Source organism: Clarias gariepinus, chromosome 15 (genome assembly GCF_024256425.1).
Source record: "Clarias gariepinus isolate MV-2021 ecotype Netherlands chromosome 15, CGAR_prim_01v2, whole genome shotgun sequence".
Lineage (NCBI taxonomy): Eukaryota > Metazoa > Chordata > Actinopteri > Siluriformes > Clariidae > Clarias > Clarias gariepinus.
The window spans coordinates 26,981,040-26,994,953 of NC_071114.1; the positions used below are offsets into that span (position 1 = coordinate 26,981,040).

Consider the following 13,914-nt stretch of genomic DNA (forward strand, 5'->3'; position numbering starts at 1 on the left):
AGTGCCCAAAATGTGGGTGCTTGTATGACCAGTCTCAAAAGTGTGAGGTGATAACGGCAAATTGAAGAATTTGGAGACACTAAGGACAACAAAAGTCTGGTGGCAAAGGCATCACTTATTTCTTTTCTTTGCTTTAGATAGAGGTGGCTGTTCTGCACACATCCATCTCTGTACAATCCATCCTTAATTTGTACAGCCAAATAAATTTGTATACTCAATCAATGTTAAGAAGGTGGTCGTAGTTTCTTAAGGTCTTTTCAAACATTAACTTGATCTTGTAGTCTATATGTTGTTGTAGCAATAACTTTTGAGTAGCAAAATCGTTTGCAAGGAACAGGGAAGCTGTTAAAGAGGCTCTGATCAGCGTAACTGGTGAAAGGTATTTTAAGATACTGTACAACATGCACAGTCCTAAAAATACGTCTTCAATATAGAAAGCTTTTACATGCTTTGCTCCTTTTATCAGTTTGTTTGGAAGGTCCAAAGTGAGAATGTAGCCCCTTTGACTAAAAGCCCTGTCATATAGTTCTCCCTTGGTTCCTGGAGAAGCATATTCATTAAAGTGTTCACATTTAAAAATGTATCAAAGTCAATCTTCATGCTATAGATGGAATTTTGACAGTGGGTTGTCAGCCAATCCATAATCACCATATTTTTGTTAGTAACTATCGTCCACATTCCCTGCTCATGTGGCTTATCCTTATAAACCCAGCAGATACTGTAATGCACATGTTCACTGTTTTGTTTACAACAAAAAAAAACCTTTATGCTGTTATGGTTGTTAAGACAACCAAGGAAGAAGTTTGTTGTTGGGACTAGTTAGTTGGAGTTGAAAAAACTTTATTTCTGAGTCAGATTAGATAAAAGAAATTAATTAGATAAACAATGGCCATTTGTGTGTTGTTGTTGTTGCTTACAGTACATATGTTCTTTAAGATCCCCTTTAAATATATATTAATTAATTAATAAAAATGTGTGGATACAAAAATGGCTGTAATTCCTGAATGGGTAAGCCACTTTTTTTTTCGAACACCTTGAATTAAAGCTGACATTGCTCAATGTGTGGTGTACAAGACCAAGAATGTACCTTTGTTTCAAGATTTATGGACCCGATTATAGATAAGTCCCAGCATGTAGCCGAAAATAATATAACTAAAAGCATCAACTGCAGTCTAATGGTCAGCAGTCAAGTTTTTAAAAAAAGTCCTCTTTATCGCAGATCTTTTGTAACAACCACTGTTTTACAGTACATATATTGGCTTTCTTCATTGTAAAGGCATTTATTTTTTGCATGTGCCAATTAACACTCAGCAAACACAACAATAAACATAATAAAACTTTGCATATTCATTTCTCTGCATCATTTTTATTCTCACATGCGTGCAAAAGTATGAGGTTATAATTTCTTTGTGAATTGCAGAATTTAGAAGGTCAATCTACAATGAAAGTCTGGTGGCAAAAGCATCACTTACTTCCTTTCTGGCACAAACCCTTAAGATGTTGCTTGTATCTACTTTAGATTAAGGTGGCTGTTCGGCACACAGGTTTCATTGTATAATTCATCCTTAATTTGTATGTACCAGACTCTAATTTTTGGCACTCATTCAAGGTTGACAATGTGGTCCTGGTTTCTTAAGTTCTTTCCAAAAGTTAACTTGATCCTGTAGGCTGTGTGTGGTTGTAGCAATGAGTTTTGAGTAGCGACACCGGTTGTAAGGAACAGTGAAGTAGTTGAAGAGGCTCTGATCAGTCTGGTTGGTCAAAGGTATTCTAAGATACCACATGCACAGTCCTAAAAATACATCTTCAATATAGACAGCTTTGACATGCTTTGCTCCTTCAATCAGTTTGTTTGGAAGGTCCAGGGAGATCACATAGCCCAATCCCAGTGCGTAAGGTGGATAAAAATCAGCAGGAAACACATCTTTTGGCAGATACCATTTAGAGCTGGGGTCTCTGGAAACAGCAGCCCCTATGGCCACAAGCCCCGTGATAAAGTTCTTCCTTGGTGCCTGAAGAAGCATGTTTATTAAACTGTTCACATTTAGGAACATATCAGAGTCGATCTTCATGGCATAGGTGGCATTTTGGCAGTAAGTTGCCAGCCATTCCATAATCACCATAGTCTTGATGGTAAGATTTTTATAACTGTCCAGGAAATCACTTTGAATGATGTCATGGTGTTCCTCACTCTCCTGCAAGATCTTCTGCTGCATCTCCTCTCTCCCTTCATGTCCAGGCTGTCCAAGCAGAAAGAAAAGGCTCACCACTTTGTCCATAACCATCTTCTCAGATCCCCAGGTGGTACGGACGGCATCCCGAGCTTCCCTGTTGTTTGGTGTCACAGGTACCATCAAGACCAAGAAGGGCTTCTCATTCTGACACCTCTCTAATTCATTTAAAATGTAATGATATTTACAGGGATATGCCACGAGGTATGTAGTTTCAGGTTGACATGGTTTACCTGGTAACGCAGAAGGTGTCCATTGTAGACCTGATGCGCCGAGGTAGCCATTTAAAGCTGCTGTCTCTGTGGTGAATGTAGTTTTCTTCATTATCCGATCCATCTCAGACCAAATTTTTGATACTTCTATTAATTTTACGTAGTACAAAAGTAACACAGCCGATGTAAGAAGTGTGAGGAAGCCAACTTGAAGAAGAGAACAACGACATCTAATACTTCCAGGAAATTTGGTCTGAAAACATTAATAGAATAAAATGATTTTTTAATTTAGCCTTTAACAAAGTTCATAGTTATAAAGTGTACATGTGACTACGATAACAATTTTAAGCTCATTATTCAATAATTATTGTCTAATACCAAATCTCAGTTCATGTGTTACTGTTACAAATGTACTAATGTTCAGTGAAATTCTTGATGTAGTTCCTCATGGAACATGTAGTTTCAATTTATTATTTATCTTATTTACAATAGAATATTTTAATGATGTACATTGATCAGCCTTTACATAAAACTACTGACAGATGAGGTGAAGAACATTGATTAGCTCTTTACAGTGGCATTTGTCAATGAGTAGAATGTATAAGGCAGAAAGTAAACAGTCAGTTCTTGAAATTCAGATGTTGGAAGCTGTAAAAATGGGCAGGTGTAAGGATCTGAACAACTTTGATATGAGCAAAATTTTGAAAGCTGGACAACTTGATGAGAGCATTTCCAAAACAGCCATTCTTCAGGGCTATTCCCAGTAAACAGTGGTTAGAACCAAAAGGGGTCCAAGGAGGGACAACTGCTGAACAATCAACAGGGTCTTTGGGGCTCAAGGCTCGTTGATGTGCATAGTGAGCTAGACTGTCTGGTCCAATCCCACAAGATAGATGTTATACCAGAAATTGCTGCAAAAGTTAATGCTGGCTGGGATGGGAAGGAGTCAGAACACACAGTGCATTACAGTCCTTTATTGCAGCAATATTCTTTAATGACAGGGGATTGTGAGCATAATGTGTTTTGGAAGCATGCTTGTAATCCAAAGCAAATTTCCCCTTAAGAAATAATGGAAACTCAGATGTTCCACAAGCCAATAATAATATATAATGATCAATGAAAAATATGAAATAAAAAGAAAAAAAATTAATCTGCGCTTTACCTTTGAAAAGAATAGTGACTTGTGTGGGACCAGAGAAGGAGGGGGACTACTGTATAGGATGACTTTTTTTACACACACGCATGCACACTAACTTAATCTCGGCTCACTGCAGGGAGTCTCTGTAGGCAAAATTGAATCTTTAACAAGGAACCTCTCTACTTCACAGAAATGTGATATTGCATTGTCTGCTACAGGCTTTTAATTTATTTATTTTTAACGGGGGCCCTTGTTGCAGTACAGTTACTAAAGAACAGTCACTACATTTGGACAGAAAATATTAAAAATTCTATGCACACACACACACACACACGGTCACAATATTGGTGGTAGCTTAGAGGGCTAAGGCACTGAGTTACTGATCAGAAGATTGCTGGTCCGATCCCCAGTTCCAACAGGTTTACACTGAGCAAGGCGTTTAACTCAATAATTTTATATGCTCCAGACGTGCTGTACCATGCCCTCTGACCCCAGTTATGCTGGGATATACGAAGAAAGAATTTCACTGTGCTTATATGTGACAAATATTAAAGGCTTAACTAAAGACGCGCACACGGACTCAAAATCCCACAGCACAAGTGAAAGAAGAACCATTGGCTTAGTTGTGATCATGTGACGCTCGGCAGATAAACATATACGTACTACAGTACTTGTATTTCAGGACCTCGCTTGTTTATCAAGTTAAAATTTATTTTTTTTAAATTGCTGGTCTTGCAAAACGCTCGCAAAACAAGTTACTCGCAATCCAAGTTTCCAGTGTATAATGTGTCCTGCCCCACAGCAAAACAATGTTCAGGAATAGTTTGAGGAGCAAGACAAAGAGTTCAAGGTGTTCACTTGACTTCAGAATTTCACAGATATCAATCTCGGATCTATGAAGGCACCACTTACAACTCATTATTTAAAAAATCCGCACACATCCTGGTGCCATATACACAGCATATCTTCAGAGATCTTGTGGAGTGCATGCCTTAGTGCAGTGGTTCTCAAACATTTTCTGTCATTCCCCACTTAAGGTGGTAGGCGAATTTTCAAGCCCCACTTGTCAACAAAATGATAACGAAAACCGCCAAGTGTACTATTTATTGAAAAATCTATTTCTAAACCAGTAAGATCAAATAACACAAAGTTCAAAACAGATAAAATACACGTGCAATTGTTATAACAGGCTTACTTTGTCACTTATCTAGAGCTTTCTTTCAAAGAAGTTAAGTGGCTTATTAAGGTGGGGTGTGTTGTCGATAAGTGTCTTCCTGCTTTGTCTCATGCTGTCTGCTGCCAGCGGTTTAAGACACAAAACACACAGAGGTCTCTCCTCTGCCCCCATCCCCACCATGAATCCAAGCGCAACATAGGCTTCATCATGTTTTCCTTTCGGCTGGATTTTTGGTTGATTAGGCTGATAGGGCTGAATCACCTGCTTATTTGTGGTCCATGTATCCATTAATGTTATTATGCAATATATTTAAAAAAAAAAGGTTGTATAGGGGAAAAAAAAATAATATATATATATATATATATATATATATTTTTTTTTTTTTTTTTTTTTTTTTAATATATATACCACATGTATATTTTTATATTGCTTATTTTATAATAAAAATCGTTTCCTATAATTTTTCACAAACAATATTTATTTAGTGTAATTTGTGATAAATAATTTGTTATTTGTACATTGACAAACCCCTGCAAAATAAATGTGCCATAAAATAATCACTTTGGGGGCTTTGTATTAACCGTCTCGACGGCTGTCACGTGCCTAGGGTGAATTATAATAGTAATAATATATTCGATAATAATAAACCTTTGAATGTATGTCCTTATATAATATTTGATAGAGATTACGTGTGTATGTGTTGGGGGAGGGGGGGGGGGTTTGGGCAATCAGTGGCAGGGGGGCACTTTAGCGCATAACACGTGTTTGTGTCCGCGGTAAAGTTAGTTTTATATTCGCATCTCCGAATTCAATAGCTGCGTAAATAAACCCGCGAATAAGATACACAGATATATTTCCTCTCTACATTGTCTTTAAGCTACATCTGCCTTTAATTATACATGTTTAAAAGCATAAACACCATTATTCTCTACGGCGCAACGAATGATTTAGGGATCATCACAAAATGCCGCACACCAACAAAAAGCGTAGAACGATATTGATCTTCCCTTCTGTTCAGCGCCTGAAGGATCAAAAAGCAACTTTGTTGCCACACTGGAAACTAGAAATGCCAGACTAGTAGTGCCTGATAAAATATTAATTTTTAACAAAAATACAAAACATCAGCATACACATTGGAATAAATGAAATTACATATATAATACCGAATGTTTCCTTATATATTGTTTCTCTGCAATCAACATGCCGACGTTAAACCGTTATTGTTGCACTATGGTTCCACTTTTTCTCTGATGTTATTTTAATTTACTTGTATTAATGTAAGGTTTTATAAAGTAGTAAGACAATGTAATCTAATGAGAAGATTCCTGTGCTCTGAGAACAGACCCCTCACTGTGTTTCCTCATGTCTTCTGTGGTAACACCTTCTATATCCTGTATCCAGACGAGGAGACATCCAAATGGCTCCTGTCTGCTAGAATCCTTTTGTTTAATCAGAAGAATGTAAATGTATCTCCTCTCACCTGTCTGTCTCCGGATTCCTCTATGACTGACATGTTAATGATGGTTCTTTTGATGTTCGGGACGTAGCACCTTTTAAATGTGCTCTCTTTGCTGAGAATAAACAGAGATCTTCAGACATCATGCCTGCGTGTGTGTGTGTTTGTCTCTCCCGGTCGATCGGGCCCAGACCGGTAAGTGTATCAAGGTGCAGCGGACACAACAAGCTAAAACTCTTCTTCTCTTAGCTTAAAACTTAGCTCGGACACACTACATCTTCATTTAAAACCTAACAATTAATGATCCATTTCTTTCTGTGTCATTATTTAGTTTCGAGTGTCCGATAAAGAAAATAAAGATTAAATAAATCAATGAAGAAAATCATACTTTCGTATTATTTTCCACTAATTCCCATACCGTTTATTGCGCCCCACCTGTCATATCTGTATTCCCCACTAGTGGGGCGCGCCCCACACTTTGAGAACCACTGCCTTAGTGGGTCAGGTCTGATTCGGTGGCACAAGTGGGACCTAGACTATATTAGAAGCTGCATTTTAATGTTGTGGTTGATCATTGGATAAGATAAACAATACATACCACTAGTATGTAAAAGCACAACATGTTTTGATGGGTAATGCAGTCTTTACACCCCATGCTACATGGTTCAGCCCTGTTGGCTTCATACTGTTCCTTAAATGAGTATTTTAATCTTACCTTCATCATTTCTGTTGTCAATGTTTCTTGCACTGCTCGTCCATCAGTTCACTTACTGTAAAAGTAAAAGAGCAAAAATAAATATTTATTTTCTCTTTGTTTAGTAATGTGTTTTGAGGTTTTCACACTGTAAATGCTATTTCTGAGCATAATTTATATGTCAGAGATGAATTTATGTGCCCCTTTTTTAGGGGAAACTTTTAATAAAACCTTGAAATATGTTTTATATTTTCTTTTTATGATCTGTGATTTGGAGTATCAAAAAAGCCTTGACTAATTGTATTCTTTGTTGACCATGTTCTGGTGACATATAAAAGGAGAAAAAAAAATGAATGACACACACACACACACACACATACTGAAAATGGTCTGGAACCACCCCTTGTCAGTGCTGTTACCGGAAGCGGGCGTAGTGTTTCCTTTGAAGTGTTTCACGCTGTGTGTGTGTGTGTGTGTGTGTGTGTATGTAAAGCCCCTCAACAGAGAGTGTATGAACCGCCACAGTGTTAAATTATGCGCAAGCGCACACACATAAGACAGGCTGAGGGAGAAAATGGATTTTTAACCTTCCAATGAGACTATAAATTTCACATAAACACACATTAACGGAAAGACTGTTTTGTCGGAAAAATTTGTAGGGAACATTGCTAAAGACACTTGTGTGAGCGCATACTAACAAAATCATCGCTGTAAAGTAAAACAAACAAACTAATGAACCTGCACTTTACCTTTGAAAAGAGCAGAGCAGTGACAGAGCAGTGTTTCTGTGAAAAGCAGAGAGAAAAAGTGTGTGTGAACCCCCCCCACCCCCCCGACCCAGTGTCAAATTACGCGCGCGTACACACACATAGGCTAAAACAGAGAGGGAGAAAGAAAATGGATTTTTAACCTCTAATGAGATTTTCTTTTGCTTTACACGCGCACACACACGTGTGTTATAAAAAAAACAGTGCATGCGCGCTGTACACACGCGCTTACAAACACAAAATAAAGTATGTTTTACACACACACATGGTCACAGTATTATAGTAAACAGTACATATGTGCATGGATGTTGATCATACCAGTAGGAGACGGGCACTAAGACCCAGCAGTGGACACGATTTAACCACAATTCATCAGCGCAAGAGAGAGAAAAACCGTTGGCTCAGTTGTGATCACGTGACGCTCGGCATCAAACCAAGAAGCGCATGCGTGATACGTGATACTCGATGCTCATAAAACAAAGACTTGCTCATTTTCCAAATCAAAATTTATTAAAAATCTTTGCTCGTCTTGCGGAACAATTGCAACCCGTGTTAATTGTAATCCAAAGTTTCACTGTATATCAAAATGAAAATAAATGTAACAAAAAAAAGTTAACAATACCTAGGTAACAATATTAGTATTATTAGATATTAGATGTAAGACAAAACTAAACCCAAAGTCTATTTATATGACTATGGCTAAACAACCATGTGACACAATTGCACCCTGGGAAGTCCTAGCCAAAGTCCACATACACAATAGTCCACAGGTGCAAAGCACCCTCCAGGAGTTATTTAGAACATGTGCATTTTAGTCAAAATACTAATACTAAAGTAAAATAGGCTTCAGTACAACGCAGAAGAAGAACTACCCGACCTGTCATCAACAGAAGCCCAATAGAAAGAGTGGACAGCTTCAGATACCTCTGTGTTTACATCATGCAGGACCTGTCATCGTTCTGTCACATCAACACTGTGGTGAAAAAGGCCCGGCAGAGTCTGTACCAACCGAGATGCTTGTGAGACTACAGACTGTCTGCCAATGAGCCTAGGAACTTTTACTCCTGCCCAATCGAGAGCATCCTGACACGAAACATTACCACCTGGTTCAGGAACAGCACCATGCAGGCCAGACGAGCTCTACAGAGGGTGGTGTGATCAGCTCAGTGCATCATCCGCATCAAGCTCCCTGACATGCATTTAATTTACAGCAAATGGTTCTGGACCAGGAACATTGTGAAGGACCTCAGCCACCCCAGCAATGGTCTGTTTTTTCAGTAGTGGTCAGGAAAGCGATTCCCCCTTCTAAAGGCCATGAAAGGGACTGAAGAGCTGCGGGCTATACAAGCTGTCAGTCATAACACTACATATGACTAAACACTCTCATCTGCATTGCACACAATAACAATCTCAATACTCATTATGATGAACATTATACACTACATATTAACATACATTTGCACGTTTTACACACCCTGGAACCCTGGTTGTATATTATCAATGATAGACAACATATTTTTAAAGAACACTGCCAATTAATTAACCTGTCTGACTCATCCTGGTGCCCCACTTCTGGTTGGAGGTCTAGTCACATGGATGCTCCGTGTGTCTCTTTGGGATGCGTCTGGTGTCTGGGGATGATTTTACTCTACCATTAAGACGGTTCTGGCCTCGACTGATGTTTCTCTGAGGACTTGACTTGACTTTCAGGACTGGAATTTTCTACAAGTCTACCTAAGCCTTCAATAACTACCTGGACTCCATATTAACATCAATTAACATCAACGCTGATGCAGAACTGCCTGCCACTTAACACACAGTATAAATGCAAATCAATTCCTGCTTTCTGCTTCACCCAAATGAGGATGGGTTCCCTGTTGAGTCTGGTTCCTCTCAAAGTTTCTTCCTATTGCCATCTCAGGGAGTTTTTCCTTGCCCTCGGCTTGCTCATCAGTGTGACCATTTTGATTTATACACATTCACATTCCATACGGACCTAAATAATTCTTTTGATTATGTAAAGCTGCTTTGCAACAATGATAATTGGTAAAAGCGCTAAACAAATTTTATTGCCTTTATTACATGCATACACAGCAGTGTTGATTATTTTTCAGTGTTTAACCACTTTTTCACAAACCACAATGCCCTTACTTTGACTATTAAACATATCTACTTGTAGATGTGACCTCATCCTGCAGGGACTATCTGGTCAATTTTAACATATTGTAGCGTCCCTGGTCACCATGACGAACTTTGTTTTGGAGGCGTGGAGGCGATCGGCGCTGGCGAAGCGACTGCAGGTGACGCTCTGGGTAATGCACTAACTCGGCCGCACGCTGGCTTGGACGGCTGATCACCGCCGCAGAGCCTGGAGGACTGCATGGGGAGAATGTTCGGCGTCGAGGGTTCTACATCGCCACAGCGCTCAACTCGCTCGCAGTACCGACCACGCGCTTTGCTGCCCGGCCGGCGAGGTAAAGCACCGGCGTTAGCGCGTAGGTTTCCCCCTCGGTCTGCTTCCGGAAGTTCCGCCTCCCCGGGTGCGTGCTACTAACCTGTCCGGCTGTGGTTTGGGTCCTAGCAACCTGGCTACCCCGAAGTTACCACGCAGAGTCCCGTTAGCCAAATTGAGCACCGCACCCCATCTCTCCAAAATGTCCAACCCCAAAATGCAGTCCTCCTCGACACTCCCGACTACGAACTCGTGTGCATAAGTCCGACCACCCACCTGGACTCGCACCGTGCGACACGCCCATACCTTCACGTAGCCCCCAGCAACAGTGCGGATGTTGAAGGCGGGTTTAGGCCGTCCGCAAACACGCTTGCTTTGCCCCAGTAAATATATATATATACCACCAAGAGATGGGCTGCCTTCACCAGCCCAGGGCCTGTTTTCTTGGCGCACCAAGACTTTTATTTCCATGATCAAAGCCATGTATGTGCCAAAGGTGGAAACACAGGTCCAGGTGGCTATAACACAGAACAGACAGAGAGGAAAGACACATTATGACAGGTCCGCCAGGCCCCTGGCCCCATTGCATGCAGGGCAGAAAGTGAGAATACAGACGGACAGGGGATATGTTAGATTGGCAACGATAATAGGAAGAGCACCACAGCCAAACAGCTACCAGGTTCAGGCTGGAGATGCCACGTATGTGAGGAACAGGTGCCATCTCCAACATACACCTGAGCAATACACCCCTGCAACGGCACAGGTCACACTCAACACCAACAATGAACCTCTACCAGAGCCCCAGCAAAATGTTGAGCAGCCGCAAACAGAACAGGTGCACAAAGCACCCGTGGTCGTCACCTGCTCAGGAAGGGTATGGAATCCCAATTCCCTATACAATGACTACACTACATAAGCTCATAACTTATATTTCAATAGCTCTATTTCATTTCTTCTTCTTCTTCTTTGTCTTTCGGCTGTTCCCTTTCAGGGGTCGCCACAGCGAATCATCTGCTTCCATCTAACCCTATCCTCTGCATCCTCTTCTCTTACACCAACTAACTTCATGTCCTCTCTCACTGCATCCATAAATCTCCTCTTTGGTCTTCCTCTAGACCTCCTGCCTGGCAGTTCCAACCTCAGCATCCTTCTACCGATATATTAACAATCTCTCCTCTAAACATGTCCAAACCACCTCAACCTGGTCTCTCTGACTTTATCCCCAAGCTCTGTTTCATTTGTCTGTTAAGAAAAAAAAATCTATATAATTAAATATTATAACAATGTTATATATCAATGTTAACTGTTAAAACTGTTTTTAAAAACCTGCAACTGTTAAACCTATTATTGCTAATTCAGTTTTAACTATTAATATATTATATATTATTATATATTAAACCTAGGCATGTTTATATATATATATATATATATATATATATATATATATATATATATATATATATATATATATATATTGTTTGTCGCCCCTTACTAGCTGTTTACAATAAGTGATATATAAGGTCCCAGGGCATTTGTGGGTAGATAAAAAAGAAACAAACAGGAAGTTACAAGCGGTGTGTGTTAAGGAAATAAAAAGGAGAGAGCTCAATGCTACGCACATCTACACTGAAAACAAGACTATTTAGACACAAACTAAAACTAAAATCAAGTGAACACAACACACACACATGAACACAAAGTGGGACCACACATAAAAATGTTCCTTTTTCATAATCTTTGTACAATAGAAATTGGCTCATCTTAGTGGTTATTCATTTTTAGACCTTTTAAAACAGCTATCTACAGTACCATATAATCCAATCTTGGCTCTCCCTTACAGGGTGGCCCAACAATTCTGCATTAACAGGAACATTTTTCATATTTGAAATCTGTTGTTTACATTTTTTTATAGTAATTTAATTATTTGCTACAGTGATCAAAAATGAAATATTTTGTGACAAACATAAAAGAGAAACATAAAATAAGTAGAAAAAAAGGAAACATGAAATTGTGTGGAACTGAGATTTGTAAATACACAGACTAAAACTTAAAGTTTGAGACTGAACCTACCTGATTTGGATTATGTGTGTCTAAATCCTGAAATATTAATTCAGTAGCATAGCAAAGAGAGATTGAGTCAGAAATTGTCCAGGAAATATCTCTGTATCGTTCAGCAGAGCTATCTCTCTCTGAGTCAATATAGCCACCTGTTGGTATATGTACTGTGTTTGAGAGGAGGTACAAACTAAGGCAGATTTGAATAGGTCTAGGAGGAGTAGGAGGAGATGAATGACAGTATAACCAGTCATTTAATTTTTCATTTCTTTTATATACATTTTAAATTTTGAAATGCCAGATTTGTTTGACAATATGTGACAACAAAGTATATAGATGTAAGGAGCATAAAGATTAAATTTTAAAGAAATGCAAAAAAAATGTCTCATATTGAAACTATTTCAGAATGATGGGCACGTCAGTGTAAAAAGTGAAATGCAAGAAGCACCCATCATGCATAGTGGCCACTGTACAAACCTTTGGAGGCAGTGTTATGATCTAGGGTGTTTCAGTTGGTCAAGTCTAGGCTCAGCAACATTATGTGATAATAAAATGGAGTCAGGCGCCTACCTAAATGTATTGAATTACCAAATTATGACATTTACAGAGTATGCTTTTTTCTGTCCTAATGGCATGGCCATATTCTAGGACTTAAAGTGTGAAACAATCGTAAATGAAGCAAGAGAAATCATCCTCACACATGAAATTGCCTTCTTGACTTTCTTTTTGGGGTCTGGGATTCTTTTATTGACTTAGGTTAGTTGTTTCAGGGTATCACTGTCTAGTCATCTGTTCACAGAACTTTGTAATCCTCTATTAAAGGCAGATATCCTACCTCACCGCCATAAATGACTATCACTATCGCCATGTGTCCTGAACTTTTTTGGGCTGCAATTTTACTAACTGCACTGTTTGCAACAACGTTGTAACAGGTCTGGCACACAGACAGAACACATGGGAAGCTTGTGATGCCTTCAAAGTTGCAACAACAGGTATATACTGTACATTAATATGCACTTCTTAAGCAGTCAAATAGAAAGAATGCAGTCTTATTGAAATTACTTGTTTCATGATTCTGTGGGTCGAAGCTCAGTAGATGCAAGGTCATCAGTACCACACAGGTGGTACCAGGAGCAGGTAAGACAAGCGGTGCTGACCAGGTGGCACGGAGCAGATAGAGACAGTGGGGCGTGTGCTAAAGCAGGTGACAGGCAGCATTTTTCCAAGCCAGAGATCGGCAGCGTGTGGTTCCAGAGCCGCATGTGGCTCTTTCATCTCCCTACTTCCTGTGACATTGAAAAATAATGAGTATTTAATTTAAATGTATTTTATTTTAGTTAATTAGCTGTAATTTAAAATGTAAAGATTATAGTGATCTGGTAACATTAAAATAAGACATAAGTAACATAAGTTTTTGGTCACTCAAAATATACATCACAACCGCCATTGTGCGACACCCGCCGACATGTGATTTATTGAGCTTTTCGAGCCCTGAGCTGGGTTCCATTCCAAAGTGTACTTCACTGGGTGCTCAGTACTTCCTGCTCCATTTGCAGTGAATGTCGATGAAGGAAACTTCCCTCGACAAAACTTCACCATTCGGAACACTCTGCGGAGTCAAGGGCCCTGAAACACCTCCTCCAGCAGTTGAGGCTACCATGTCCTAGTGCGGGTGGACAACACTACGGTAGTCTCGTACATAATCGCCAGGGCGGACTGTGCTAGCGTCGCT

At 39.5% G+C, this 13,914-nt stretch overlaps 1 protein-coding gene across 2 annotated transcripts; it reads right to left on the reverse strand.

Moving 5' to 3' along the window:
• Window positions 1-1,346: 1,346 nt before the first annotated feature.
• LOC128542894 (beta-1,3-galactosyltransferase 2-like) lies at window positions 1,347-12,313 on the reverse strand. 2 transcript variants are annotated; one of them, XM_053513053.1, is made up of 3 exons: window positions 12,198-12,313; window positions 6,930-6,984; window positions 1,347-2,696 (listed from the first exon to the last, which is right to left on the reverse strand). In XM_053513053.1, the coding sequence occupies exons 2-3, from the start codon at window positions 6,936-6,938 to the stop codon at window positions 1,605-1,607; spliced, it is 1,101 nt and encodes a 366-aa protein (XP_053369028.1). In that variant the 5' UTR covers window positions 6,939-6,984; window positions 12,198-12,313; the 3' UTR covers window positions 1,347-1,604. The 2 variants fall into 2 exon arrangements, with proteins under 2 accessions (XP_053369028.1, XP_053369029.1); XM_053513054.1 differs by lacking the exons at window positions 6,930-6,984; window positions 12,198-12,313 and having other exon boundaries at window positions 1,347-2,328; window positions 2,465-2,603.
• Window positions 12,314-13,914: the final 1,601 nt, after the last annotated feature.